The 26,798-nt window shown below is 37.1% G+C and overlaps 1 protein-coding gene across 1 annotated transcript; it reads right to left on the reverse strand.

Annotated features, from left to right (window-relative positions):
* Positions 1 to 42: 42 nt before the first annotated feature.
* On the reverse strand, positions 43 to 26,798 carry LOC109054569 (transmembrane channel-like protein 3). The gene is made up of 24 exons (XM_042761336.1): positions 26,360 to 26,798; positions 25,767 to 25,913; positions 24,484 to 24,559; positions 23,133 to 23,214; positions 22,783 to 22,889; positions 21,514 to 21,612; positions 21,229 to 21,371; positions 20,370 to 20,517; positions 16,623 to 16,666; positions 15,293 to 15,440; positions 13,247 to 13,356; positions 13,070 to 13,148; positions 12,122 to 12,525; positions 11,928 to 11,950; positions 10,719 to 10,951; positions 9,754 to 9,821; positions 9,256 to 9,384; positions 6,979 to 7,089; positions 6,143 to 6,268; positions 4,841 to 4,919; positions 4,631 to 4,673; positions 4,203 to 4,467; positions 4,034 to 4,105; positions 43 to 2,586 (listed from the first exon to the last, which is right to left on the reverse strand). The coding sequence occupies exons 1-24, from the start codon at positions 26,473 to 26,475 to the stop codon at positions 1,728 to 1,730; spliced, it is 3,711 nt and encodes a 1,236-aa protein (XP_042617270.1). The 5' UTR covers positions 26,476 to 26,798; the 3' UTR covers positions 43 to 1,727.

Genomic DNA, 26,798 nt, shown 5'->3' on the forward strand with positions numbered 1-26,798 from the left:
AACATTATAATTTATATATATTTTTTTATATCAGATTTAGATACATGCAAAGTACACTCATATAGACTAGTCATTTCTTTGTGCTTTACAAGGCAGAACTGCAACTGTTATATGATAAAACTGTATTACACTGAATAAATGGCTCTGTTCAAAAACCTAGTAAGCTGCCTTGCTGTCTACTGCCTACATAAGCAGCTGACTACAGTGGAACTATAGTGGAACCTCCTAAATGACTGATTTGGAACACACCTCATAGACAGCTACTGGTGCTCAGTGTCTGTCATTTGCATGTTGCTATGCTATATACGCTAACATATTTTTATCAATATTTTTCATTATTGAATGAAATGCACTATATTTGTAATTGACATTTATCTCAACTTTATCCACCATCTTTGGATGGATTTATGCTGCGTTTCAGATGTAGTTGGAGGTGGGTTTCCCATTTGCAACGTCAACATTTTCTAATCATGATGTGTTCCAAACAACTTGCCTCACCTCCACTTAAAATAACCAATGGAACATCAACTTTAGTTGCCATCAACTTGAAAACTTTGCTTCTCCTTGAATCAGGGGTTGATTGATCTGCTCTGAATGAGTTGGATATCCAACCTCGAGCACCATTCAAGTTGTTATTTTTAAGCAGAAGTAGGGGAATCTCATGGACATATAGGTAGATGCCACATTCGATTGCTCCAGACATGTCAATGCGTCCGCCATCTTGGAATGGTCAATGTGTTATCACATACAGTAGAAATCAATGAGTTTTCCAAGGTGCCACAACATTGTGCAGCCTCTGGTTGTAAAAACCCCCAAAATTTAAATTCCCCAAAAAATGGGATCAACTTTTACAGGTGAGAATGTTTTGGTTTGTGCTTTTAAAATGTATTAAATCAATATTATAGGTTTTTAAACTATGGCAAGTTTTTAAATGTTGTGTTAGCTAATGGCTTCATCTTGTTGTATTGCGTTAGTTAAGCAGAATCATCTGCTGAAGTCTGTTGCAGATATAGATATTCATACGCGTATAACAATGGTTGCAGATGCACAGCCAACTTGCTCTCAAGTGTTCATGGTCTGGCTTTGACCCCACCAATATGGAGGTGAGTTAAATATAGTGACCCATAGAAATAGCCACTAACAAGGCATCTATGTACACATGTCTATGGGATAATTCAAGTTGTTTGGAATGCTGAATTACTCATGGTGCATTCTGGTAAAGGATGCATATGAGGCTGCATTACAATTTAGCCAGAAGAAGGCCTTTTAAGGCTTGAATACACTACGGGACTTTTGCCCACAATTTTGCCCCGATTTGCAGTCTAGACAAGTTGACACTAGTTGCCAAAAATCACAGTAGATTTCAAGCAGTCAGAGTTCACAGAAAATTGCATAGTGGTGATGGTCACTGACTGATTTTATCCAGCTGGAGGATATCAAACGTGTTTGATATTTTGAGCCGATTTTAAGCACATATTGTTTTCATTTATCATGTCTCCTAGCAACGACTAGGAACAACTTAAAAGTCATCAGATGCCTAGTGTTTTAAAATCTGTTCCGATTTTAAAAGTCGTCTAATGTATTCCAGCCTTTAGAAGGCAGGATAATGCTGCAACCTACTTCATGAAACACACTTGGTGTTGGTGTACACCTAAAATGCTTCCTACGTAGAAAGCTTACCAGTGTTTTCGAGCAGAGCCATAATCTCGGTTTTAGCTCTAAACAGGTTAAACGTTGGAGCAGACAAGATCATTAGTGCCAGGCACATTTAGTTTAACACTGCTCTTGGATTTTGTTTTGGTCAGCTTGGCGCTGGACTTCAGGTACTTCTTTTTGTTGTGAATGACCTGGATGTACTGGTCTGTGCTGCTGTTTTGTTGGTCACTACTAGACGCCAGCGATGCCGAATCCGACTCAGTCAGAGACGGCTCCACTTTATGCTTGGTCTTAGGCTTGACGTATGGTTCGCCGCACCTGTGAGCTGACTCTGGACCTCGGATGTTTGTCTGAGGGTCGTTCACCCAGTCTTCTTCCTGATCATCCTCTTCTTCGTCGCCGTATAAACCCTGCCCCATAGACAACTGACTGTTTATTGTATCGCCAATGTAGAATCGCGCGGTCTGATGGAGATCCGACGGTGGTCGTGGACGTTTCGGCTGTCTTAATGACCCCCTCTTCGTGCTGCTCTTCGGATCTTCCTCCTCCTCTTCCTCGCTGAGGTGTGGCTGGTGGCTTCGATGAGGAGGACGAGGAATGTAACACTTCACGTTACGTGGATAAAGCTCTACGATCTCCGTTGGTTCATCTGCGAGGCGGTAATGTCTCGGTAGGCGTGTTTTTGAGTGCATGAGCTTCTTGCGAGCTTCGTGTTCGTTGACGATGACGTAACGCGTCGAACGTGCCCGGTGGCCCACGTAGCTCTGAGCTGTGATTACAGCAGGCTCAGTGTGCATGGGCCGAAGGGTCTTCCGAAACAGTGGATCGGAATGGATGTTTTCAGCATACCGTGTACACGGGTTGTAGGCCATGTTGTGGTGGGACTTGGAACGGCAGGAACCACTGGTGCTGCCCAAGTACCCAGAATGCCTGGATATCAGAGAATGGAACATATGACATGGATATATATGCTTGTACATATTCACCCTACCTTTTATAAACTCAAGAAACAGACTTTTACCCTTATGATGCAGCTTGTAATTTATGTTAAAGGAATAGTTCACATAAAACTGGATTTTTTTTGTTATTATTTACTATGCCGTTCCAAAACCTGTATTTTCCTTTCTTTGTGAAACAAAAAAGAGATGTTAAGCAAAAATTGGATGGTGATTTATACTGTCAAGGACTAAAAGCACCATAAAGCAATCTGCACACATTCTTCCTAAGAGCTCACTTTGTGTTTCACATAAAAAAGAAAATAATATAGGTTTGGAATGACATGAGGTTTGGTAAATGGAGTAAATGATGACTATGTTTTCAGTTTTGGTGAACTGTCCCTTTAATTAAGTAGTATGAAGTGAATTGCATTTTATGGAATGAAAGGTGAAGCCAAATGAAATTTTACTCTCAAAGTGCAAGTACTGAAGACCCTATCCATGATCAATGGTCTCACAGTGCCAAGTATAATATAAGCAAGTATAATATGAAATAAGTACAAGTTTTGACTTGTCCCTCAGTTTAAAAAATAAAGTGAAAAAGCACATTTACAGTAATGCCCATAAACAATTAAGTCAAGCGAGCCAGTGTTCTGAAGGGTTTAAGACCAGAAATATAAAGTTTGTATTCTGTTAAAGCACTTAACATTAATTATTCAGAAAATCTTTACTGCAGTTTATTGTTTGAGCTAAGACTAATTTTCTAAGTGGATGAACATCTGGTTATGAATTACTGATATGGATTACTGCAATGCAGTTTGCTTCATGCATCCTTCTGCGTATCAAGCTAAAGTTACATGGTATGATGATCCAAATATCTGGATATATTACTTTACACTAACACTTCCTTTTCAGTCACTAGTTTTACACTATGTAAACACCTATAATGTTTGAACATAGTGGCTTTGCTTTTGGTATTAGCATTTATTTCTCCACAGTATTTACAGTTTTTATTTTAAATTTTAGTTTTAATAATTTTGTTGTGATTTTGTCTTTTTTTATATATATATTTCTATTAAGTTTTAGTAATTTTAGCACTTCAACTTAAACGAAAATGTAACGTGGCAACTAACTGAAATAAAGTTCAAGTTTTTCATCATCTGATATTTATATTTTAATTTCAGCTTTATTTAAATTAACAAAATTATTTGTAATATTTTTAATTTTACTTAATAACAACACTGCTGTAATCATGATTTGCACTTTTTAAAAAAAAATAAAAAAATAAATGAGGACAAATATTATTTTATGCAGTAATCTATATTATGCCACATTGTTTTTAATAGGGCTTAATTTGAATTGAATTCTGGAGCAATGCTTTAATAGATTACTGTCAAAAAAATTATGTTTATTCATAATAAAACTTCACAAAGATGCCAAACCTGATGGGTATGTACTCCACTCGTCGTACTTGTCTTTGAGGAACTGAGGGGTTGCTGTACATTCTGAAAGAACTACATGGACAAAAATGGAGGGCAGTGAAGCTTCATGAACTGCAGATGTATGGAAGCTAAGCAGCAGTGAAAAATAAAGCCACAGAGCAGTACAGACCTACTGGCCATGGGCTCCGATTTGTGTTTCTGCCGCACAGGGACAGTGGGGCTCTGTGACGCTCCAGCAGCTCTAGGGATGTCAGGCCGTGAAGCCGACTGTGTTATGGTCCGGATGCTGTTGCCATGGCGAACAGGAGATTCAAAGTTGGCGATGCTGCCGTTGCGGCGTGGAGGAGAGGCGGAGCGGGCGGATGACTCCATACTAGTAATGTCGCTCTCTTGTTCCGGCTTTTTATCACCACCCTCAGGTCCCTGCAGACGCGCTGTAAATCACACATTTACACAATCAAATGTCCAGCCAACTGGTGACAAGCTGACATTGGCTTATGACGTTATATATTGTGAGTACATAACTTTGGCCGTTACTGAAATGGGCCCGAAACGTTCTCTTGTATTCGTAATTAAGATAGTTTATGGACAAAGTACCTGCAGCTAACTGAAATACTTTCTTCTTGTCGTCCGTGCGCTCCTGCAACAGGAGATTTAATTAGCGTTATAAAATAAACTGCTGGAGAAATGAGATTATATGAAATCCAAAGACCTTATCCTGTTTCGCTCGGGTTCCTTATTGTAAATCACGGATCTGTTAAATGAACTGAAATTCATCATGACGATATTCAATTTCGAGTAACTCACGGTCTGCAGCTGCAGTCTCAGCTGGCTGTTGGTGACTTTGAGTGATCTAGCGATGGATTGGAGGTAGTAGATCAGCATGCTGAAAGAGAAAGAGTAACTGAAGGCATTTATCCTGCTCGCCTGGTCTAAGTATGCTGGCTTGACAAAACCAATTTGCTGATATTGTACAAACAGGGGAAGGGATTTTTTCTAACTCTCTTACCATAGACCAAATTTTGTAAATGTAACTCCTAAAGTTTTCAATCTACATCCTCCAAACTCAACAGCAATGAAGCTATGATCTTCCTTAATTGAATTAACCTGTGTTTTTCCTACAGCAGACTATCAAAAACACCTTAAAGAGATACTGTATCACTGTATGCTGCATACAATCTTCTGTATCATCCGCGCCACAAGGATGCGCTGTTCTCTTTCAAATCAAAGCTAAAAAAATGTAGAAACAGCACATCCTTGTGGAGCGGATGATACAGAAGAGCATGCAGGGATATGGAGAGACACAGAGGAGACCGTGACAAAGGAATTATTGGATAAAGTTGTTATTTTTGTTTTCTTTGCTTACAAAAAGTGTTCCCGTCGCTTCATATAACCCAGATTGCACGTCTGATGGCAGATGGAGTATTCTGACGATGACTTTCATACCTTTTATGGACCTTGACTCTGTTATTTACTTGGCAGTCTATAGGACAGTCACAGGCCTCCCGGTTTTCATCCAAGATATCTTAAATTGTGTTACTAAGACAAACGGAGCTTTTACAGGTTTGGAACGACATGGGGGTAAGTGATTAATGACAAAATTTTCATTTTGGGGCGGAGTATCCCTTTAATTACCATATATCCCACTTATTGTTGGGGGGTGGATGGGGGACACATTCAATTTATCAAAAGTGACAGTAAAGAAATGTATTTACTTTCTATATATATGTGTGTGACAATGATTTCTAAAGGATTATGTGACAATGAAGAGTGAGTAATGATGCTGAAAAATCATTTTTGCATCATAGGGATAAATTACCTTTTAAAATATATTGCAGTAGAAAACAATTATTTTAAATTCTAATAATATTTCACAATATTTCTCTTTTTACTCTATTTTTGATCAAATAAATGCAGCCTTGGTGAACAAAAGAAAGGGTCTTCTAAAACACCTAAGCTATGCATAACAACCAAGAACATGCTAAGAAGAAACTAATCTTACAAATAAAACTTTGTCAAGCCAGCATCTATGTTTGTTGTTGATGAGACTGCCTTTTTCTAGTTATTTTCTCTGTGGTAATTAAGGCCAGTGTAGACAGAAATACTTACAAGAGTAGAAGCAAAGCGGGCAGCACCACCACAGGACTGGTGACGTAATTCATCACTTTACTGAACCACAGTGGGAAGTCATTGGCAATGGTTTCGGAGATGATGTCGTAAATCTTCTCCTGGCCACTACAGAGCAGTAGAGGAGACGCGAAGAAAGGCAGCTATGTATTTTCACGTAAATTATAAATAATTCCTATAGTGCTAAAATGTGATTCTTAATGCTGAATTGTCCTGCAGTCAAATATTTCTGTCATTATAAACTGTATGAAGCAGGCAAATGATTTTATACATATCGGTGATGGTAACATTTTAAATGAGTTTCAACATGTGTTTTTTTTATTCATTTAGTAAGCAAGATAATGTACAGTCCGCTGGGCATCAATGCAAAAAATAAAAATAAATAAATAAATAAAGTACTATTATAGTCTTTATTAATTTTAATTATTATTATTATTATTAATATTTATTATTAATTAGTTTTAATTTTTCTATTTTCCATTTTAATTTTAGTTAGTTAGTTTTAGTAATGCTTGCATACATACAGTATATATGTATTATTATTAATTTTATTTAATTTTTAGTTAAAGTTATTTTAGTACATCAAATTAAACTAAATGAAAATGAGAAATGCTGCCTTGACAAACAGCTGAAATGAAATAAATGTACGTTTTTTTTTTTTTAAATATATATTTTATATAAATGCAACTATGGTATATTGCAATGTCTTTGCATTCCCATTAACATATACTTATCTCAGGGCTAGGTAAAAGTATTTCAACATACAAAAGATGACACACATCACATGAAAATGATGTAAACACTGGACAGTTTTTTACCTGAAGGGTCCACAGTACTGAGACGGCCGATACCTCACAATGGCAAAAATGGTCGGTAACATGCAGAGGAAAAGCATGAAGAGAAGCATCGCCAGATAGAAGTTATTTGATCTGGGGAATAAAATACATTTCAATTAAATACAGTCCTTGTGATCGACTTTGAATTCACTTAGATAGACAAAGAAACTACATTGATTTGACTGTTTCATAATATCTGATAAGTAACACACTCCCTGCCTGCAGTGGAATGATTCCTTTTTATCACATAAAACACAACACTATCACTGAAGATAAAGTAAGCTTAGACTGCACGGTAATGTTTCGCCTCACATCTGCAACTGCCTGATAAAGCAATGAAGATGCAATTACATAAATCTGAAATAGAGAGCGAGACTGATGCTTTGACCAACCCAGTCGCTTGACACACGGAAGCATCCACTGTTATCTCTGTACTCACCACACTGGAAAACGAGAGGGATTTGAATTCAGTCAAGCGGAGAAAAGTGTAGCGTTCAGAGAGTCCCTGATCCATACACTGAATGCTGACTGATTTTAAATTAATCTCACAGCTCATAAAAAACAAAAATGATTCACATTGCAGCTCCTGTCATAGAAATTTACACTCCTCTTCGTTTTCCAGCAAAGGAAACATGCAGAAATAGGTTTGGGAGGTTTTTAAGCTAAGAAATATGAAGAATTCACAGTTCTATGTTACAATTAAATCAAAACATATCAGGATTTTACAAAAGCCTGTCAAACTGGGTTTAGGTTAAGGGTCGGATTTGACTAACTCTGTTTACTAACATGCAATGCTATACGATTTCAAGAATAAGCAAGTTGTATGTCCAAACTGAATGTAAAACACAACGTAGTTCACCAGCTAATCAGAATTTGATATTTAGATTTCTGCATTTGGTAAGCACTTTTATCCAATGCTAGAAAGTGCCAAAAACTGTTTTTTTTTTTATGTCAACACAGTTTTAAGTGAATGTAAAATTGAATATGCACTAAATATGGTCTCTGTGCATTAGGCCTTGCAGTGCATATGTAGAAATGCTGAAAATATCTATTCATTGATTCTTTTCTGCCACTGTCAGTCCTTCATTTAAAGTGGTTGTGTGCTTTAGTGTTGATGTCAGCTCTGTCAGGCTGTCTCTTCCTGCCTACTAAAGTGTTCAGTGTCAAATGTAGGAAAATATCAAAAGCTGAGAGCTGCACCTTATAAACACTGACTGCAAGCATTAAACATTAAAGGAGGTTTGATGATTAAAATGAATCAGACAAAGCTCCTTGAGTGTTTTAAATGCATCTCTCTATCTATCAAAATGTGTGTAGTTAGAGTTTATTGCTGGATTATTATACATTGATTATTCACATTTACTTTGGTTTAGGGGTTCGTTCTAATCCCTAACTTACTTTAGCAAGCACCACTAAATATGTAAAATACCTACTTCAGTAGGGAGGAAAATGATAAATGAGCTAAACCACTTTTGATCTCATGCAGCGTTATGTAATTATGAAATCAAGTATTTTAAGTTTTTTTAATAAAGAAAGGTTTTGCATTTCTACAAATGTGTAGAATATGGCTGAAAATCACATTACTCATTCTTTCTGTCTTGTAATAATTATACAAACTAATTATTACAAATATTATATTTAATATTCAGAGGAATAATATAGAAATGTTTTACATTAAAAGGAATTTTAATATAAAAATAAATAAATCATGAAATTGTTTTATAATGAACTTTGAATTGAACTGAAATGAGGGGTGGATCAATACATTTCCATGACTTTCATGATTTACACTTTTTTGAGATTCCTAGGGATTTTAACATGCATTTTTTTCTTTTTTGACTGAACTCAACAATTTAGATCTGATGAATTGTTTTAGGGCTGGAAAAAAAGGTTTTATTTAAATATTAATATTAATTTTAATGTAAAACATTTCTATAGTATATATTCTCTGGAATATTAAATATGGATATAAACATTTTGCTTTATTAAAAAAAAAAAAAAAAAAACTTTAAATACTTAATGAAATTAATTTCAACCTGCTCAACTGGCCCCAGTATTTATGAAGCCAGTATTTTTAATGGTTTTGTTATGTTATAAGCAAATGATGGCAGAATATCCAAGGTCAGCTATACTCTTAATCCAAATTGCATGAGTTCTTATATCAAAACATTAGATAACTACTGGAACTGCGCAGCACTGACCTCAGATCAGTGCTCAAAGAACGTATAAGCTCTAATGACCTAATTCTGCCTCACTGACCTGGAGGCCTTAAAGACCTGCTGATGGGGAACATTACAGGTCAGCACAGCCCAGCTCCGTAGGTACATCAAGCCAATGAGCTTCAGGACGTTAAAGGCAGGCAGACAGGGTGAAAAGAACGCTCCCATCCTACAGGGAGAGACAAAGACACCGGAAAGATTTATTTCCCATCTCAAAGGAGTTCTGCTTGTGCACCTATAGCTTCAGACAGTCATTATTGTGTGATTACAGTCTGAAGCTGGAGGGCAATGGAGCATTGAGGACCTGTGTAAGGAGCACCAAGGGAGAGGACAGTTTAGCACAGATATAGATAGGTAAGCTCATATATAATAATATACAGAGAGACAGATTTTAAATTAGGAGTGTTTATCAGAGACAAACAGCAGTCACAGTAAATGTAAAAAAAATATATATATATAATTGTGATGCATTTCCTTTTATACTGACAATCATATCTTAGATAATGTATTAATAAATGATGAATCATCACTCACTTACCATATCATTCCTTGGTTGTATATCAGATGAAGAACATTTTCTGCTATTTTAAATTCACCATATTCTGGCTGGAAAGGGAATTTAATTTAATTAAAAAGGGAATTTATCAATGCATGGTATAGGACAGGGTTTCCCAAACTGATGAAACGCTAATAATTAAATACATCTTAAAAATGTAAGATTTAAATAAACAAAACATTTAAATAAAAAACAATGACAATGAAACTTACTAAAAAAAAATAATTTTTTATGGTTATGTCATGTGACCATTAATCAACATTAGAGAACCACGAATATGCAAATGTGTAGTTAAATTATTAAAATATTAATGTAAAATTTCAGGAATTATTCAAGTAAATATTTTGGCTGACAAAAAAATGTTTGGGAATCCCTGTTATGGAAATTCAGAATCCAAAACAAAAATTACAACCGCTAAATTAATTCAATTGCATTAACACAACGCTTTTAATCATATCGGTAGGCCCATATGAAAGCAGTTTGTGAGATTCAAACTGATTTTTCTATGATCTGTTTTAAATGTATTACTTTATATCACAGTTATTGTCTGTGATATTAGTTATTTGTTAAGTAACAATTATATTCCAGTGGAAATCACATCACGGATGCTGACTAAAAACCGATATTTATAAGTGACAGTAAATAAGTACATAAGTGATATTTTCAACATTAAAATACTTCCACTTCAATGTTTGGGAAACCTGTTTGAAAACATTGTGCTATTCTGTTTGGTTTCGCTAGTGGTACAGATATAAAACACTTGTATTGGTTAACTTGTATTGAAGCTGGAACATTGCTTAAAAGGTGTTAAATATGTCAAATACGTAAAAAAAAAAATTTGGAAATGGGACCAATGTTTTCAACAGGTGCAGATTCTATCTATCGCTCATATATCTGCTTGGAAAAAACTCTAAAAGTATGTTTTTGAACAGAAGCGACCGACTTACAAACTTGCTCTCCAAGTCCCAACAGCAGCAGTCACTCAAGTATCGAACCACCAGTCCCCGGATGAAATCAATGAGCAGGATACTTGCCACCGTGAAGATCATATCAATGATGGAGAGCTTTAACATCTCCTGTAAATAAGATAGACACAATAAACAGCCTGCATTTACCTTCCTTGAGTAGGATGCAATTTTACCCCTCCGCAGACCATCAGTATCTCCAAGCAGGACTCTCAATCAGACCTTTGGATCTAAACCAAGAGAAAGACAGCGCTGACAATACTTTCATTAAATAAAAGCCAGGCTGGATATTTCAAGCCATGTATCCAATCCATATTCCTCTCCTCCAGAGGGAATCATACTTTACACTGTTTGTCGCCATGATGCCTTTAATAAATAACAATGTAGCCTGCAACTGAGATGCTTCATCAGGTCACTCAACTCATAGTTGGAGGATGCTAAGCATGTCTGCTAGCTTGAGTGCTCTGTATAATGTATCTGTTTAGACAATATTAAATGTGTCTGGGTATGTCTGAATATACACTGGCCCCCAAATAGTATTTGGACACTTAGGCAACACTAAATATAAATGTCTTTGCATTATATAACAAAATATCAACTCAAGTAGCATTTATTTTCAGAAATATGGCACAAACACACTTTTCAGGCAAAACATTTGACAAAATTAGGTTTGTTAATTTTCTTATGAAATAATAAGTATGTTGTTGAAAAAGAAGACAAAAAGTCAATTTCTGGTTGTCAGACTGTACATATACATTTGTTAATGTGATGAACTATATTGCATTCATACTAATGCAATGAAATTCAGACATTTTCAGTTGTGACTTACATAAGATTTTATTGGGATTTTGTATTTTGAATTAAAATGTTATTTTTTGGAAAGAAAATAATACTTTTTTTCAGAAAGGACAAATCAAACTTATCTAAAGTGACAGTAAATCAATTTATCTAAAAGATTGAAATATATAAGAAATTACTATTTCAAATAGTATAATTTCATTAATGATGCTGAAAATTCAGCTGTGACATCACAGGAATAAATTACATTTCAATATATGTTCAAATAAAAAACAACAGTTTTAGTTTGTAATAATTTTTCATGATATTTCTGTTTTTACTGTATTTTTAATCAAATAAATGCAGGCTTGATGAGCATAAGAAACTTCTTTCAAAAACAAAAAAAAATCTTACCTTTTGAACAGTTGTGTACATAACTACATGATATTTTTAAGAGATTAATTTTGTTTGGCCATATTTTCAGAGTGAAAAAAAGAAAAAAAAAAAAGCTATATTTTTTTGTATCAGGAATTGACTGGATCAAAGACTATGAAAATAAAAATTGAAATACAAATAGGCTAAATTTTCTTTTCAAGTTTCAACTATGCTATGTGAAAATTCTATGGCTAGTGCCTATGAAGGGTTCATTCATATCCTCCAGGCAGGTGTGGAGACCAGGAAAGTCCCAATAAGCTAAAACTGGAACAGAGAGCACCTGGCCAAGTACCTGGCCGACATATGTTTCCCAGCAGGGGTCCTGCTGTGATCTGGTGTTGTATTCATAGAGGACGGTCTGGTTAAGCAGAGACTGCATTCTCATCGGCTGTCTGGAGGATGTGGTGCTCTTGATGGTGGTCATGCTGTTGTTGATCTCCAGAAGAGTCATGGTCAGTGTGCTGTTCTGCTGCTCTGTGATGTCTGGGATGATGGTGGACAGGTTGTCCTCAGTAGACTGGGAAATCGTCGCTAGGAATGATGTTGAGTCAGACAGGTTTCCTGGACCCACAGAAATCTAAAATTATTCAAAACATGTACGATTTATGTTGAATTTAATTTTTATGAAAATTAAGTTAATTTTCTAACTAAAGAGTGGTAAAAATCAGAATAATATTTTCACTGCACAAATATCAATACTTTGATGTTAAATCAATGTTCTGATTTCATTAATTCATTAAAACATTATATATTTCCTGCTGAGTAATACATCAGAAAAAAATAGGGCTGCTCAATTTGGGGAAAGAAAGTTTTTTGACTGATAAAAATTTTGAATATGTAGGGCTGCACAATTCAGCCAAAAAACTGTGATCAAATATCAATATCACTTTAAAATATAAAATTACTTGTGTGTAAAAGAACACTGTGCCACACTATATGCAGTGCATATATATATATATATATATATATATATTTTTATATATATATATATATATATATATATATATATATATATATATATATAAACACACTAAACAACACTGCAATTTCAATTTCATTTATTAATCAAACAGCCCTAGAGAAAAGGTTGAGAATTAAATAAGAATGTATATATGACTCACAGCAGAGCTCATACTGTTGACTTTATCCAGGAGGGCTATAATCAAACTGTAGAGGTTTCCAAGGTACAACACCAGAACTCTAAACAACAAAGGCATATTTCCCTTTTGATAAACAAAATATAAAATAGATTGAGTAAAACCAAAGAAGCAATGGTGTTCAAACACTGATTTTCTGACCTGGCAAGCTGGAAGCGGAGACTCGTTCTGGGGTGGTACATCTCCAACTGAGCCACTAACTCAAAGGCTGAAGGAGCAATCATTGTGATGAGGGACACCACCACACTCACCTGATGAAGAAAACCAATACACATACAGCATAACATCACTCATCTTCCTCAAATACACACAACATCATCGCTAATACTAGATGAAATATCTGGATGTGGCAGACATAAGAAAAAGAAGCAGCAGTAAAAGCAAATAGTAATTAAATAATTAGAAGACAATTAAATATAATAATAATAATAAGAGGAAAATAAGAAGAACAAAAAGAACAATGCTGTGACCCAGTTTGCACACAATCAGTCCTAAACAGTAGAGATAGTGTGTCCAAAATTGTAGTATGTTGAAATGAGTATCACAGAGGTACCAGAATGGTTTACTATTTCTGATAGAAATTCGAAGTGCAGATCTCCACACACTCTAATGGCTAACATTGCCCATAAGCCATTGTGCTTTGGATGAGGATTCGATTAGAACAACCAACACCAATAAAAAAAAAAAAGAAAGTTAAAACAACCTAACCTAAATCTAACATGATGAAAAAAACTTTATTTGACATTTTATCTCATCTGTACGGAGCCCCACACATGGCACGCAGGAAAAAAAATAGTAGGCTAAATCGTGTGCACGATTTACTAATTTGTTTCCTCGATTTATAAATTGTGTGCACAATTTACTAATTCGTTTCCTCGATTTATAAATTGTGCACACAATTCACTAATTTGTTCCTTCGATTTATAAATTGTGCAAACAATTTACTAATTTGTTCCCTCGATTTATAAATTGTGTGCACAATTTACTATTTCGTTCCCTCTATTTATAAATTGTGTGCATGATTTACTATTTCGTTCCCTCAATTTATAAATTGTGCGCAAGATTTACTAATTTGTTTCCTCGATTTATAAATTGTGTGCACAATTTACTAATTCGTTTCCTCGATTTATAAATTGTGTGCACGATTTACTATTTTGTTCCCTTGATTTATAAATTGTGTGCACGATTTACTATTTTGTTCCCTTGATTTATAAATTGTGTGCACGATTTACTATTTTGTTCCCTTGATTTAGAAATTGTCCGCACAATTTACTAATTCGTTTCCTCGATTTATAAATTGTGTGCATGATTTACTATTTCGTTCCCTCAATTTATAAATTGTGCGCAAGATTTACTAATTCGTTTCCTTGATTTATAAATTGTGCGCAAGATTTACTAATTCGTTTCCTTGATTTATAAATTGTGCGCAAGATTTACTAATTCGTTTCCTCGATTTATAAATTGTGCGCACAATTTACTAATTCGTTTCCTCTATTTGCTAAATTGTGCACCCGATTTATAAATCGAGAGAACGAATTAGTAAATTGTGTGCATGATTTAGCAAATCGAGAGAATGAAATAGTAATCGTGTGCATGTTTTAGTACATCGAGGGAACAAATTAGTAAATCGTGCGCACTATTTATTTATTTTTTCTTGCATGTCATGTGCGGGGCTCTGTACATCTGCAACAACATTGTGAACTGTTATAAAGAGAAGTTTGGTCATTAACTTTTAAATGCATCATCAACATGCCTCTTCATTTCAATATGGTAAGAGATTAAATTGAATGAAATGTGGATGCTGTTAACTGTGACAAGATGATTGACGGCAGTTTAAACAGTGACAGGATGCACGTAACAAAGCAAAAGAGTGGTCAGTTATAGACGTAATTCTGACAAAGTAGTCCCAAAGCTTGCCTACTATTCTGCTACACACTCAAAGTGTGCACTTTTTCCTTAAAACAACAACAACAACAACAACAACAAAAAATATTTTAAAGAGTACATACTTTTAGGCCATAGCATAAGTAGGTGAAAAAGAAGAAGAAAAGAAGAAACTACTAATTAAATAAGATAAAGAAGATGGGGAATTAGCAGAAAATGTAAGTAATCTCTAGGCCAAGAAGAATTTTTTGTGAAGTACTCATGTAGACAACGTATAAAACAACATGAAAACTCTAAGCATACCTCATTCTTCTCCCAGAGTGTTAGCTCAGGTTTCTCCTGTTCTAGTTTCTGAGAACGATCCACCACAAAGTAGATGATGTAGATGCTGCCGGTCAGAGACATCAGGACCAGAATGTTTGCCAGAATCCTTAAACTGATCAGTACAGCTCTGTTGGGATAGAAAACAACACAGTCAGATACACCAACAGACATCTGATCATGTATATCCTGAAAGGACATTATATAGCCATAATGAATGGCTGACTGTACTTACATAAATCAACTGACATAAACTATTGATTATTCACTCGTAATTATTTTATGTGAGAGTTCAAAGAGTTATTTGAGAAACCTGAAACTAGTGCTAGGTAACTAAGTGCCATCTGGATAATGATGCAATAGACCAATCAGAATCAAATATTATAAAGAACTGAGTATATAAGACTACATTGTATGATATGATTTACTTTATGCCTAATGTGTGGTTTCTATTGCCAGGGACCAATAAACCCAAAAGATTACTTCAATAAGTTTCTTTGACATCAATTTCCTGATAAAGGAGGTTGTATACAGTATAAAAGCAGCAGAATTACTAGTATCAAAACAGGGTTTTTTACCCTTCTGCTCTAAAAATCGGCATTGGCTGAACACTGCAAGCACAGCATCAATAAACAATCCCTGTCTCACTTGATGCACTTCATTTCCCAGTTTGCCTGATAACTTTTATCACTGACAAAAGCAAGTGAGTAATACACAAGTACTTTATCTCATGGATTTTGCAAGTTAAGTCTTTTTGAAAAAAATAAAGAAAATAAGGTAAAGAAAAAATACCGCGTTTGATTAAAACAAGAACAAATATCTGCCAAATGGGCTCAGACAAATCTACTTAATATCGAGGGAAAACAAGATTTGATAAGCATAAAAGCAATCATAAACTTGCTTAATTTTGTTTAATTTCTCAAAAGACAAGACTTGATTTGGCATCTAAAGCAAATGTTGATTGAATCTCGATTTAAAGAAGATTAGCTATCCGCCTGCAGTAAAAGGCCGTTTTCATAAAATACGGCGGGATGTTTTCCATTTCGCATGTTCTGCTGCGATTGCATTGGACGGGGAGGAGATGTATAAATCAGAGCGGTCTGAGGCAGCATTACAGGTGCTGTGACAACAGCCTCATATAGAGAGAAACAGCACATCACTGTAAGTCACTTATTGATACGATCATTCCCACCCTCAAAAGACAGTTTTGTTAAACATGCACTTCTGAGAGTTTTTGGAGAAAACACTTAGAGTCAGCACTTAGGGTTATGTTGAGGTGATAATGGAGACAAAAATAAAGAGGAAAACTTGCAGGCTTGTGTCTTTCTTCTTCTCTTGCTCATCTACAATGGCCTCCTAAAAAACAGAAGCAGAACAACTATAACAATAAAGGAAAAAAAATATATAGTTTAACTTGATGTATTAAAATAACTAAAACTAAAATGAATGAAAACATCTCAAGGTTACGCATGTAACCATGGTTCCTCGAGGGAACGAGACGCTGCATCGGAAACGCTATGGAGAACGCGCTTAGCGTGAGCTACTCTGAATATCATGTGTAATCTGTCCAATGGAAGAGCGTGACGTCACGGGCGGGGTGACGTAAGCGACCAGGAAGTTATAAAAGCACGTGCCGCGCAGCTCGCGTCAGCTTCGAGTACCAGCAAGCGCCGGCAGGGGTGCATCGAGACGCAGAATCTCGTTCCCACGAGGAACCATGGTTACATGCGTAACCTTGAGATGTTCGTCTTCAGGAACTCGAGCTGCGTCAGAAACGCTATGGGGAACGAGGTGCCCATGCTGCCAGATTACCAATTTTTTGGCTAGTGTGATTTCTTATGGAAGATGTTTGGAAGTGTGGGCGGCATAGTAACTAGTAACTGGCATGTCTAAGCCATAAAACCTTGCAAATGTGGAGGGCGTGGACCACCCCGCAGCGTTGCAGATGTCCGGCATGGATACACCTGCTAAGAAGGCCTTGGAGGCCGCCATATCCCGTGTGAAGTGAGCCTTGGCTCCCAACAGTGGGGGAAGACCAGAGGACTCATAGGTGGCATTGATAGCCTCGACTTTTCCAAAGGCTAAGGGTCTGTTTAGATGCAGGAAAGCCCCTTTTGGGGGGGACCGTAGCACACTAGCGATTGGTCCGATTTTCTCCACAGGGCAGCTCTGTACAATACAATTTAGCTTCTCTTGGTCGGGCTCCTGAAAGGGAGGACTATAGGTTGCACTATAGGTTGTGGCGTAACAGAGGGAACTTTTGGAACACAACCCGCTTGAGGGTATATGAACACTTTGGCCATGCCGGGCGCAAAGTCGAGATAAGTAGGGGCCACTGAGGGGGCCTGAAGATCTCCAACTCTCCTCAGAGAGGTGATAGGCAACAGGAAGGCAGTTTTAAGGGTCAGATGTCTGTCTGATATATCTTGTCTTGGCTCGAAAGGAGCTCTACAAAGTGCCTCTAACACCACAACCAAGTCCCAGGGGGGAATAAGGGACCATACTGGAGGCCTCAGCCTCAGTGCACCGCGGAGGAAACGTGTAACTAGGGGGTGTCTTCCCAAAGACTGACCACCAAGAGGGACATGGTAGGCCGCAATGGCCGCCATGTAGACCTTCAGTGTGGAGTGGGTCAACCCTGCAGAGAACCTGGCTTGCAGAAACTCCAGAACTGTACCAACTGGGCAGTTAGCTGGGTCAAGCTGACGGTCTCTGCACCATGAGGTGAAGAGTTTCCACCTCAGGGCGTACAGTTTCCTTGTTGAGGGAGCTCTGGATTGGAGAATGGTCTCAACAACCTCGGTTGAGAGACCGGATGCTATGAGTTGTGCCCCCTCAGGGGCCACACCCACAGTTTCCACAACTCCAGGCAAGGGTAAATTATCGTCCCCTGTGCCTGTGAGAGTAGATCCGTCCTGATCGGTATCTCCCATGGAGAGCCGTCGAGGAGCGAGACCAGATCTGAGAACCATACTCGCCCGGCCAGAACAGGGCTACTAACAGCAGACAGACCCCGTCCCGGCGTACTCTCGCCCGAACTCCCGGGAGCAGAGCAATAGGGGGAAATGCATACAGACGAAGCCTCGGCTAGGTCTGTACCATAGCGTCCAGTCCCAGGGGAGCTGGATGAACTAGAGAGAACCAAAGGGGACATTGCGATGTCTTTCGAGTCGCAAAGAGGTCCACTTGAGCTTTGCCAAAGATTCTCCATATCTGCTTCACCACCTCGGGGTGAAGCTTCCATTCCCCGGGCCTCGGCCCCTGCCTCGACAGTATGTCTGCTCCTACATTCAATTTCCCAGGAATATACACTGCTTTGACTGAGAGGAGTTTGTCCTGAGACCACACAAGGATCTGGTGTGCCAGCTTGTACAGGGGGCGTGAACGCAGACGCAGACTGAGCTGACAGCGTCGCCGAACAGGCCAGAAGGCTGAATTGGGGCGTCCATCAGACAGACCCTGTCCTTCTCCTTCATCTCAGACAGGGTCAGCCATAAGTGTCTCTCCGCGGCCACCATAGCTGCCATAGACTGCCCAACTGCTCGGGCTGTCTCCTTGGTGGCGCGGAGGGAGAGATCAGCGGTCCGTCTCAATTCTGACACATCTTCGGACTTGATCTTCTCTCCCTCGTCTAGCTCTTTTAGCAGGTCGGCTTGGTATGCCTGTAACACCACCATGGTGTGCAGACACGCACCAGCCTGACCTGCTGCCACATACCCTTTGCCCACCAAAGCCGAAGTTGTTCTAAGCGGCTTGGAGGGCAACGCCGGGGCCTTCAGAGACGATGCAGCCCCAGGGGACAGATAGCTCGCAAGCGTCTGTTCCACCCGTGGCATCGCTCTATAGCCACGCTCTCCCATCCCCACCACGTTGCCATAATAATCGGATGAAGGGATGTAGAGGTGGGCTAAAAACGGGCGTTTCCACGATCTGGCTATCTCTTCATGCAGATCGGGAAAAAAGGGAAGGCCCCGGCTTGGAGGTGGTTGCCTCGCCCGCAGAAAGCGTTCTATGAGCTTACTTTTCCGCGGTTCAGATGTTTTCTCATAACCACCTCTAAGAGCTCCTCATATTGTGGCTTTTATAGCTTCCTGGTCGCTTACGTCACCCCGCCCGTGACGTCACGCTCTTCCATTAGACAGATTACACACGATATTCAGAGTCGCTCATGCTAAGCGTGTTCCCCATAGCGTTTTTGACGCAGCTCGAGTTCCTGAAGAGGAACTATATAAACGAACTGTATACATATGAAAAAACAAAAACTACAAAAAAGACAAAAACAACTAAATTTTGCTAAATTACTAAAACTTTTAAATTAAAAAGAAAATATATCAAAAAAATATTAAAATATATATGAAAAATATATAAGAAAAATATAAAAAAAATAACTGCTTTTAAAAAATAAATTAAAACCGTAAGAGTATCTCAGTGATACTAACATAACACTGGTCAGCATCCAAAACACAACATTAATCATAATTTCTGCCAGATAGGTACAGGTATTATAGTAACTGTTACTTAAATAAATTGTAGTAATTGTGGAAAGAAAGAAAGAAAGAAAGAAAAGAAAAGAAAAGAAAGAAAGAAAGAAAGAAAGAAAGAAAGAAAGAAAGAAAGAAAGAAAGAAAGAAAGGACAAATACTTTGAAAAATTATTAGCCGATATGGTTGATTCTGCTACCGATACCTAGAAAATATAATACCTATCTACTGGCAAATGTGCAAAATGGCCAAATCTTGTCCAGTTAGTCGACCTAACCGATACATGGTTATCACATACATCTGAGTGAAATCACAAATTTTGCAACTTTTAAAAACATGCATCAAGTGCAGCATTTTTATATGAACAAATTGAATGCTATTCCAAAGAAGCATGTGTAATTTAGCATGACACGGATGAGACTCATATAACGTGTTTTCCGTAAAGAAATCAGCACTAATAGTGGAACATAAACCTCCCTTGGAGGCAATGCTGAACTGAATTAAAACCGAATGATCACTGAGAATTGAATCAAGGATAGATTGTTTGTTTGGGTCTGTTGGATGCAGGAGATGCTCACTCTAATGCTATTGACGATGGCCGCCCCTTTACTCTCAGCCGCCTCTGGGTTCCCAATCAGGTAGTCCCACGCACAGAAGACACGCCAGCAGAAGGTGTAATTCTCATTAGAGGCTCCGGCTAAACTCATGCGGGAGTTTTTAGCCATTCTGATAAAAACAACAACATATGAGGAACACAAATTTAGCTTTTTCTTAAGAAACATAGTAAATTTCTTAGTGATCCTAAACTGTGAAAAAATTACCACATGGTGAAAAATGACTTAACACTCATGTTGTATTCTGTTCAGTTTGACCTGGAGAGGATGTCTGGAAATGCTAGTTCATGTTAACGCATTGGACTTTACTGACTGCATTTTGCTTAAAATATTGATAATTTTTGTACTTTTTGGGGATTTTTTCCCACCTTGTTTCATTTGTGGCATTCCCTGTACCCTACTAATTTTCTTGATAAGCTATGTTACTAAAAGATCTTGGATAACTGAAAGAAAACAAGATTAATTTAGTGATAAAATAGTGTAATGAGAGATTTACAAGCAACACCAAATTTTCAGCACAGCAAAAGGGTTAAAAAAGCACCATCAATGTAGTCCAGGCAATGAACTAGTCTAACTTTTTTAGCAGATACTCTCATCAACTCTTCTGAAAAGACAGCTCAACTAGATCCTTAATAAACCAGCTTCAACAGAAACACCATACCTGCTCTTTTCAGCAAGTAAACAAATTTGACATGAACTGAAAACATATAGCTTGAATGCATTATACATCACTTTGGATAAAAGCATCTGCCAAATGCATAAATGTGAATGTACTGAGGTTAATCAGCAATTTCAAGCAAAGCATCTTTGAAGTAACGATTACTTTCTTAGCAAAGTGATGAAGCTGTAGGCAAAAACGGCCATCCCAACCAGAAAATAGGCCAAGGGCAGTCTGTAGCCGGCACTGCCGATTTTACGAACATTGCCGTAGTAGCCGTAAAAAAGCACAGAGTATTGAAGATATCCCTGAAATACAGACATAAAACAAAACCTTTTGACAAACTGACAGACTGTACATAAAAAAGGATTCAGATTAAACTCCTAAGTTCCGCAGATAATATGCACATCAAATTGGTAAAGCAGTAAAAATGAGAGATAATAGTCTTGCCCCCAGCGACCAGATGGTGTCCAGGTCTTGTGCAGAGGTAAGGTGCTCCTTGGGGATGGTCTTGCTGCGGGTGGTACCAAACGGAGCGCCGGCCAAGAGCTGATTGGACAGATCGGAGAGACAGAGGGAATGATAGAGGACAACAGATGATGCCCGAGCAGAAATTACATTGTGTCTTTGCACCAGGAGTGAAATAAATCTAACCATATTTTCCATTTCCAGGTCTAAAAATGTACTTGTTGAGTTTTAAAGGGGTCATCGGATGCCCATTTTCCACAAGTTAAGATATTATTTTTTAGGGTCTTAATGAAAAGTCTGTTAAACTTTCTCAGTGGTAGTGTAAAAACACCTTTTTTACCCTGTCAAAAACAGCTCTTTTTAGAGCAAGCCGTTTTGTAGCATTTTCGTTTAAATGTTAATGAGCTCTGCTGATCCCACCCCTCTCGAACCACTCTCTGAGGGACTGTTTACTTTATTCATCATGAAACTTGCTAATTAGCACATTATTAGGAAAGGCGATTTACAAAGATTCACTTCTTCTGGAGGTGAAGCTGGATCAAGAATGATTTGCGTGAACACAGACGCATTTAAGTAGATTGGGGTGCATTCCCTTCAGAAACAAATGTAATCCACTGTGTTTTCAGTGGCTCAGATGTCAGGAGTAAATGACGACTGCTATGTTCATTAGTATATCCAACAACAGAACACCTCGATCGCTTAGACATTCTTGTCTACATCTGCTCCGGCTGTGAAACAATGGTGGACTGATGACAGGCACTCAGGGCGGGTCTAAGGTAAGATGCCAGTCCAGTCTGTGCTGAAAAGTTGCTGTCAATCAATCTATCGTGGGAGGGGCCTGTTTTTGTGACTTCACACAGATCTGAGATCGGCTCGATTTGAGAAAGGGGTAAAGATTTTAGTAGATAAAATAAAAACACTGGGTGGATTTCTATCATTATAGGGTGGTTGTGTACACACACTGTCAACACACATTTCAGTTAAAACAACTTGTAAAAGTGCATGTAGCATCCGATGACCCTTTTAATAGAAGATGTTGTCTACAAATAATGTACTAGCACACAGTAGCATCTAAATATCTGTACATGCTTTCAGAAATAACAATAAAGGAGAATAAAGGCATGTGTAATGTTTAATTGATCATTAGGCAATGTACATTCAAATTGTTTGACACTTTTTGATTCATAAATGTTCATATCTAAATATACAGCCTATTCCTGACTGTTCAGAATGAATACAGTGCATACTAACCTCAGGCAGCACGATAAAGGCTCCAGTCATAATAGTGAGAACTATGTTGATCCCAAACAGCCATCGCAGAAATATGAAATAAGAGGCCACACCTGATCCAAAGTGACCTAAAAACAACATATAGTGTACATTTACTCACACTAGTTCATTTGGATACTTTAAGTGCATTTTTAGGTTACCTGACAAAATATATATATTTTTTCCAATGAATATTCATTATATGTCTAATCAGAGCTAGTTTGTCATTCATGAAAATGAACGTGATCAAAATAACATTTTCTTTATGCCTTGCAATAAGAGGTTAACATTAATATACAAATTAAACATATATTGTGCGTCTAGATACTAACTTTCAATCTTTTTAATCCTCATCTCCCAGGGAATGAACAAGACAACAATGTTGTACAAGACTCTTGAAATCTTCTTCAGCAACTGCAAAAAAACATTTACAGAAAAATACAACAGTTAGATAATATTTTCACATAAGCAAACAGTTTGCACACAAAGGACTCCACAAAAATAAATAAAGATTTAATCCAAACAGTGTTGAAAGACCTGTGACACCATGTATAAAGATAATAAGATCATATAAAAACACACATTTGTTAAATCAGTGTGTACCGGTATTTGATTTTCAGTCTGCCATGATAGTCATAATCAGAATTAATAATTTACCATCACATCCACTTGCTAAAAAGTCAATTAATTTTAATGGTGCTTGGGCAGCCTTGGCGAATGCCATTGGACATTTTAATTAAACCAGGCTATAACAACAGGCTATAAATTTGAGTGCAGCGTCTGTGAGCAGATGAGGAGCACTGCTGAGGCAGAGACATGCACAACCTTAACCGGAATCTCACATAAACAGAGCTGATGAGAAGAAAAAAAAAGCTGAAAGAGAAAAGACAAGGAAGCTATAATATGAAAAAAAGCAGTTTACTTAGACAGATCAAATGAATGATAGAACGATAGATCGAATGATAGAACGATAGATAGAACGATAGATAGATAGATAGATAGATAGATAGATAGATAGATAGATAGATAGATAGATAGATAGATAGAACGATATAAAGAGAGATAGATAGAATGATAGATATAGATAGATAGATAGATAGCTAGAAAGATAGATAGAACAATAGATAGAACGATATAAAGATAGAAGAGTTAGATAGAATGATAGAAAGAACGATAGAACGATTAATAGAACAATAGAAAGAAAAATAGAATGATAGAAAGAACGATAGAATGATATAACGAACAATAGATAGAACGAATGATAGAACGGCAGATAGAATGATCGATAGAAAAATAGAATGATTGAACGAATGATAGAAAGATAGAAAGATAGAACAAACGACAGAAAGATAGAAAGATAGAAAGAACGATAGATAGAACGATAGAAAGATAAGAATGATACAAGAACAAAAAACAATAGAAAGAATGATAGAACGATATAGAAAGAATGATAGAAAGATAGAACAAACAATAGATAGAATGATAGCTAGATAGATAGAACGATAGACAGAACGATAGAATGATAGAACAACAGACAGACAGACAGACAGACAGACAGATAGATAGATAGATAGATAGATAGATAGATAGATAGATAGATAGATAGATAGATAGATAGATAGATAGATAGATAGATAGATAGATAGATAGATAGATAGATAGATAGATAGATAGAAAACATACATCTGCCCCAGCTGCCTGGTAACCTCTCGTCCTGGTCAGTCTGCCCTCATACTTCAGAACAATCTCTCTAGCTTGCCTGAAACAAACAAATACAAACAATCTCCACCAGACTGGCTTTCCCGTTCTGTGATCCTGAACACAGCTCTAGCACACTTTTGTTTTACTCATTAAAAATGGTGCATCATTGGTGTCTTTATTAATAAAAATAAAAAACAAACCAGCAACAACAAAATTAGGCCATAAAATTCAATGACAACTTAATAGAGGAATCAAACACATACAGATGGAAAATTGATTTTGGGGGGTTATTTCTTCAGAAGGTGGGTGTATGTAATCATGAGCGCTCAACCAAAGATTACGAGGACACTCGTAAAATGGAACATGTATCTTCTCCACGCACCATCAGGCAGAAACCTGCCAGTTATTTTAAGAAACTGCATAGATAAATGTGCTAATGAAAGCATTAGTTGGAAAAACATCATCTTTGGACTTTAGGATGGATGCAAATGTTCAGAACCCCTGAAATAAATTACTAATGAAATCATATTTTGGTAGCTAAACTCATAAAATACATTTGGAAATTTGACATGCTATATAAACGTTATCTACATACATACATACATATACATACATTATGTGTATATACATATATATGTGATCTCGAAGTAACACCGATCATTCACAGCGTGTACATTTGTGCATCCTTGTCAAACGCCCAAAGAAGCCGCAGCGATCGCTACCCAGTAAAATGAGAAACTGCTGGCCAGGCTAATGAAACAATTAATCAGCCAATTTAGTTTGTTCTCCAAGCATCATGTTGTAAATATGGCCGCTTTCAAGCACTGAAAGTTAATTGTTATTTACCTTACGGGTTTAATGCGAGGATGCTTTCCTAAGCCATTATAATCAGTTTCAAACATTTTCAAATGTCGTTTCTAAGTAGGCTAATGGCAGTAATGGGGTCAAATAATCATTTTAGACAGAAATAATGCTTAGTTCTTTTCATTCCTTGTATTTATGTAATGAATCTAACCACATCAACTGCTGTACAAAAACTGGCATCAGCTCAAAAATACCTTTACAGCACATTTAGTTGCACATTCTACACTCACATTTTGGCTTTATGAATGCTGAACTTATAAATCCTTTATCCTTTTTTATCTCATGCTATTTAAACTGTTCCACTAGAGAACTATTCAATTTTATGATCTGCAATAATTTCAGGACAGAATGTGCATTAGTTCTGATGGCATTTCCCTAACATACACTTGGTGGGGTCTTACTTGAGCACTTTTAGCTTGCGTCTTATTGGCCAGGGTTTAGTTCGGATGTTGGTGATGATTTCCTTCTGAACCTGAATGTTCTGAAATAACTCCTCTGGATCATTGCTGTCCACTCTTTCTCCATCCTTATCCTCATCATCAGATGGTCTGCAACACAACCAAAGATCAATAATCACAGCAATTAATCTTAGAGTAATGTAGTAACATTAGACTTTTATTTATGCAGCATGTAACAAAACTGTTGATTTATACATATATGCATAAATTCTTTATATATATATATATATATATATATATATATATATAATATAAAAAATAATAAAAAAAATGTATTATTTTTTTTTCTAGAAATATAAATTAGAAACTAAACATTGTTAATTTGCAGTCCACAAGTTAAGACGTTTTACTTTTAAAAAGGTATATAATGCTCTGTTCTGCTATGAAGGATAAATATTCCTAATAATAAATAAATAAACAAACCTAAGAGACTGAATGCTATAGTCCACAAGTGTCAGGGGTGAAATTAGCAAATGTAACCTAGAGTTAAAAAGTATTTTCAGATAATATCAGATTTGGTTGAAAAGCTATCTTACCCATTATCGTCCTGATATGGGGAATAAATTCTTCTAGAATTCTTCCTTATGCTCTTGTGTCGCTTGGAGGATATCAGGGGTCTGGTTATAGTTGCTGGTTCTGCCATTTCGCTCATTTCCCAGCTTTAAAACTTTCTGCAGTCTTCAGTGAGCATGTGTCCCATCTGTAGGAGTTCTCCTGTGCCTGTGTTGCTGACGGGACTCTGGTGGGAGCAGGAACGAGGAGTGCTACCTGCCCGATTGGATCCTGCTGAAACGCTGCATAAGCCCCTCCACCAGAGCAGTTTAAGCTCAGACAATCACTCCAATGACAGCTGGACTGGCTTCTTAAAGGGACAGTGCAAGAACTGCAACCTGCTGATGAACACATATGCATCTGTACAAAGTGATTCTAATGAATCTCTACAAATAGTATACATTAACACATCAGTTAACAACC

The sequence above is a fragment of the Cyprinus carpio genome, chromosome A7 (genome assembly GCF_018340385.1).
Source record: "Cyprinus carpio isolate SPL01 chromosome A7, ASM1834038v1, whole genome shotgun sequence".
Lineage (NCBI taxonomy): Eukaryota > Metazoa > Chordata > Actinopteri > Cypriniformes > Cyprinidae > Cyprinus > Cyprinus carpio.

What these genes read in the sequence shown, in the direction of transcription:
- LOC109054569 (XM_042761336.1), bottom strand. Translation starts at nt 26,475, where the DNA reads ATGAGCGAAATGGCAGAACCAGCAACTATAACCAGACCCCTGATATCC. An exon ending in CGCAAGCTAAAAGTGCTCAA is followed by an intron (nt 24,560 to 25,766) that starts GTAAGACCCCAC and finishes TGTTTGTTTCAG; the next exon opens with GCAAGCTAGAGAGATTGTTC. An exon ending in TCAACAGTATGAGCTCTGCT is followed by an intron (nt 12,526 to 13,069) that starts GTGAGTCATATA and finishes GAATAATTTTAG; the next exon opens with ATTTCTGTGGGTCCAGGAAA.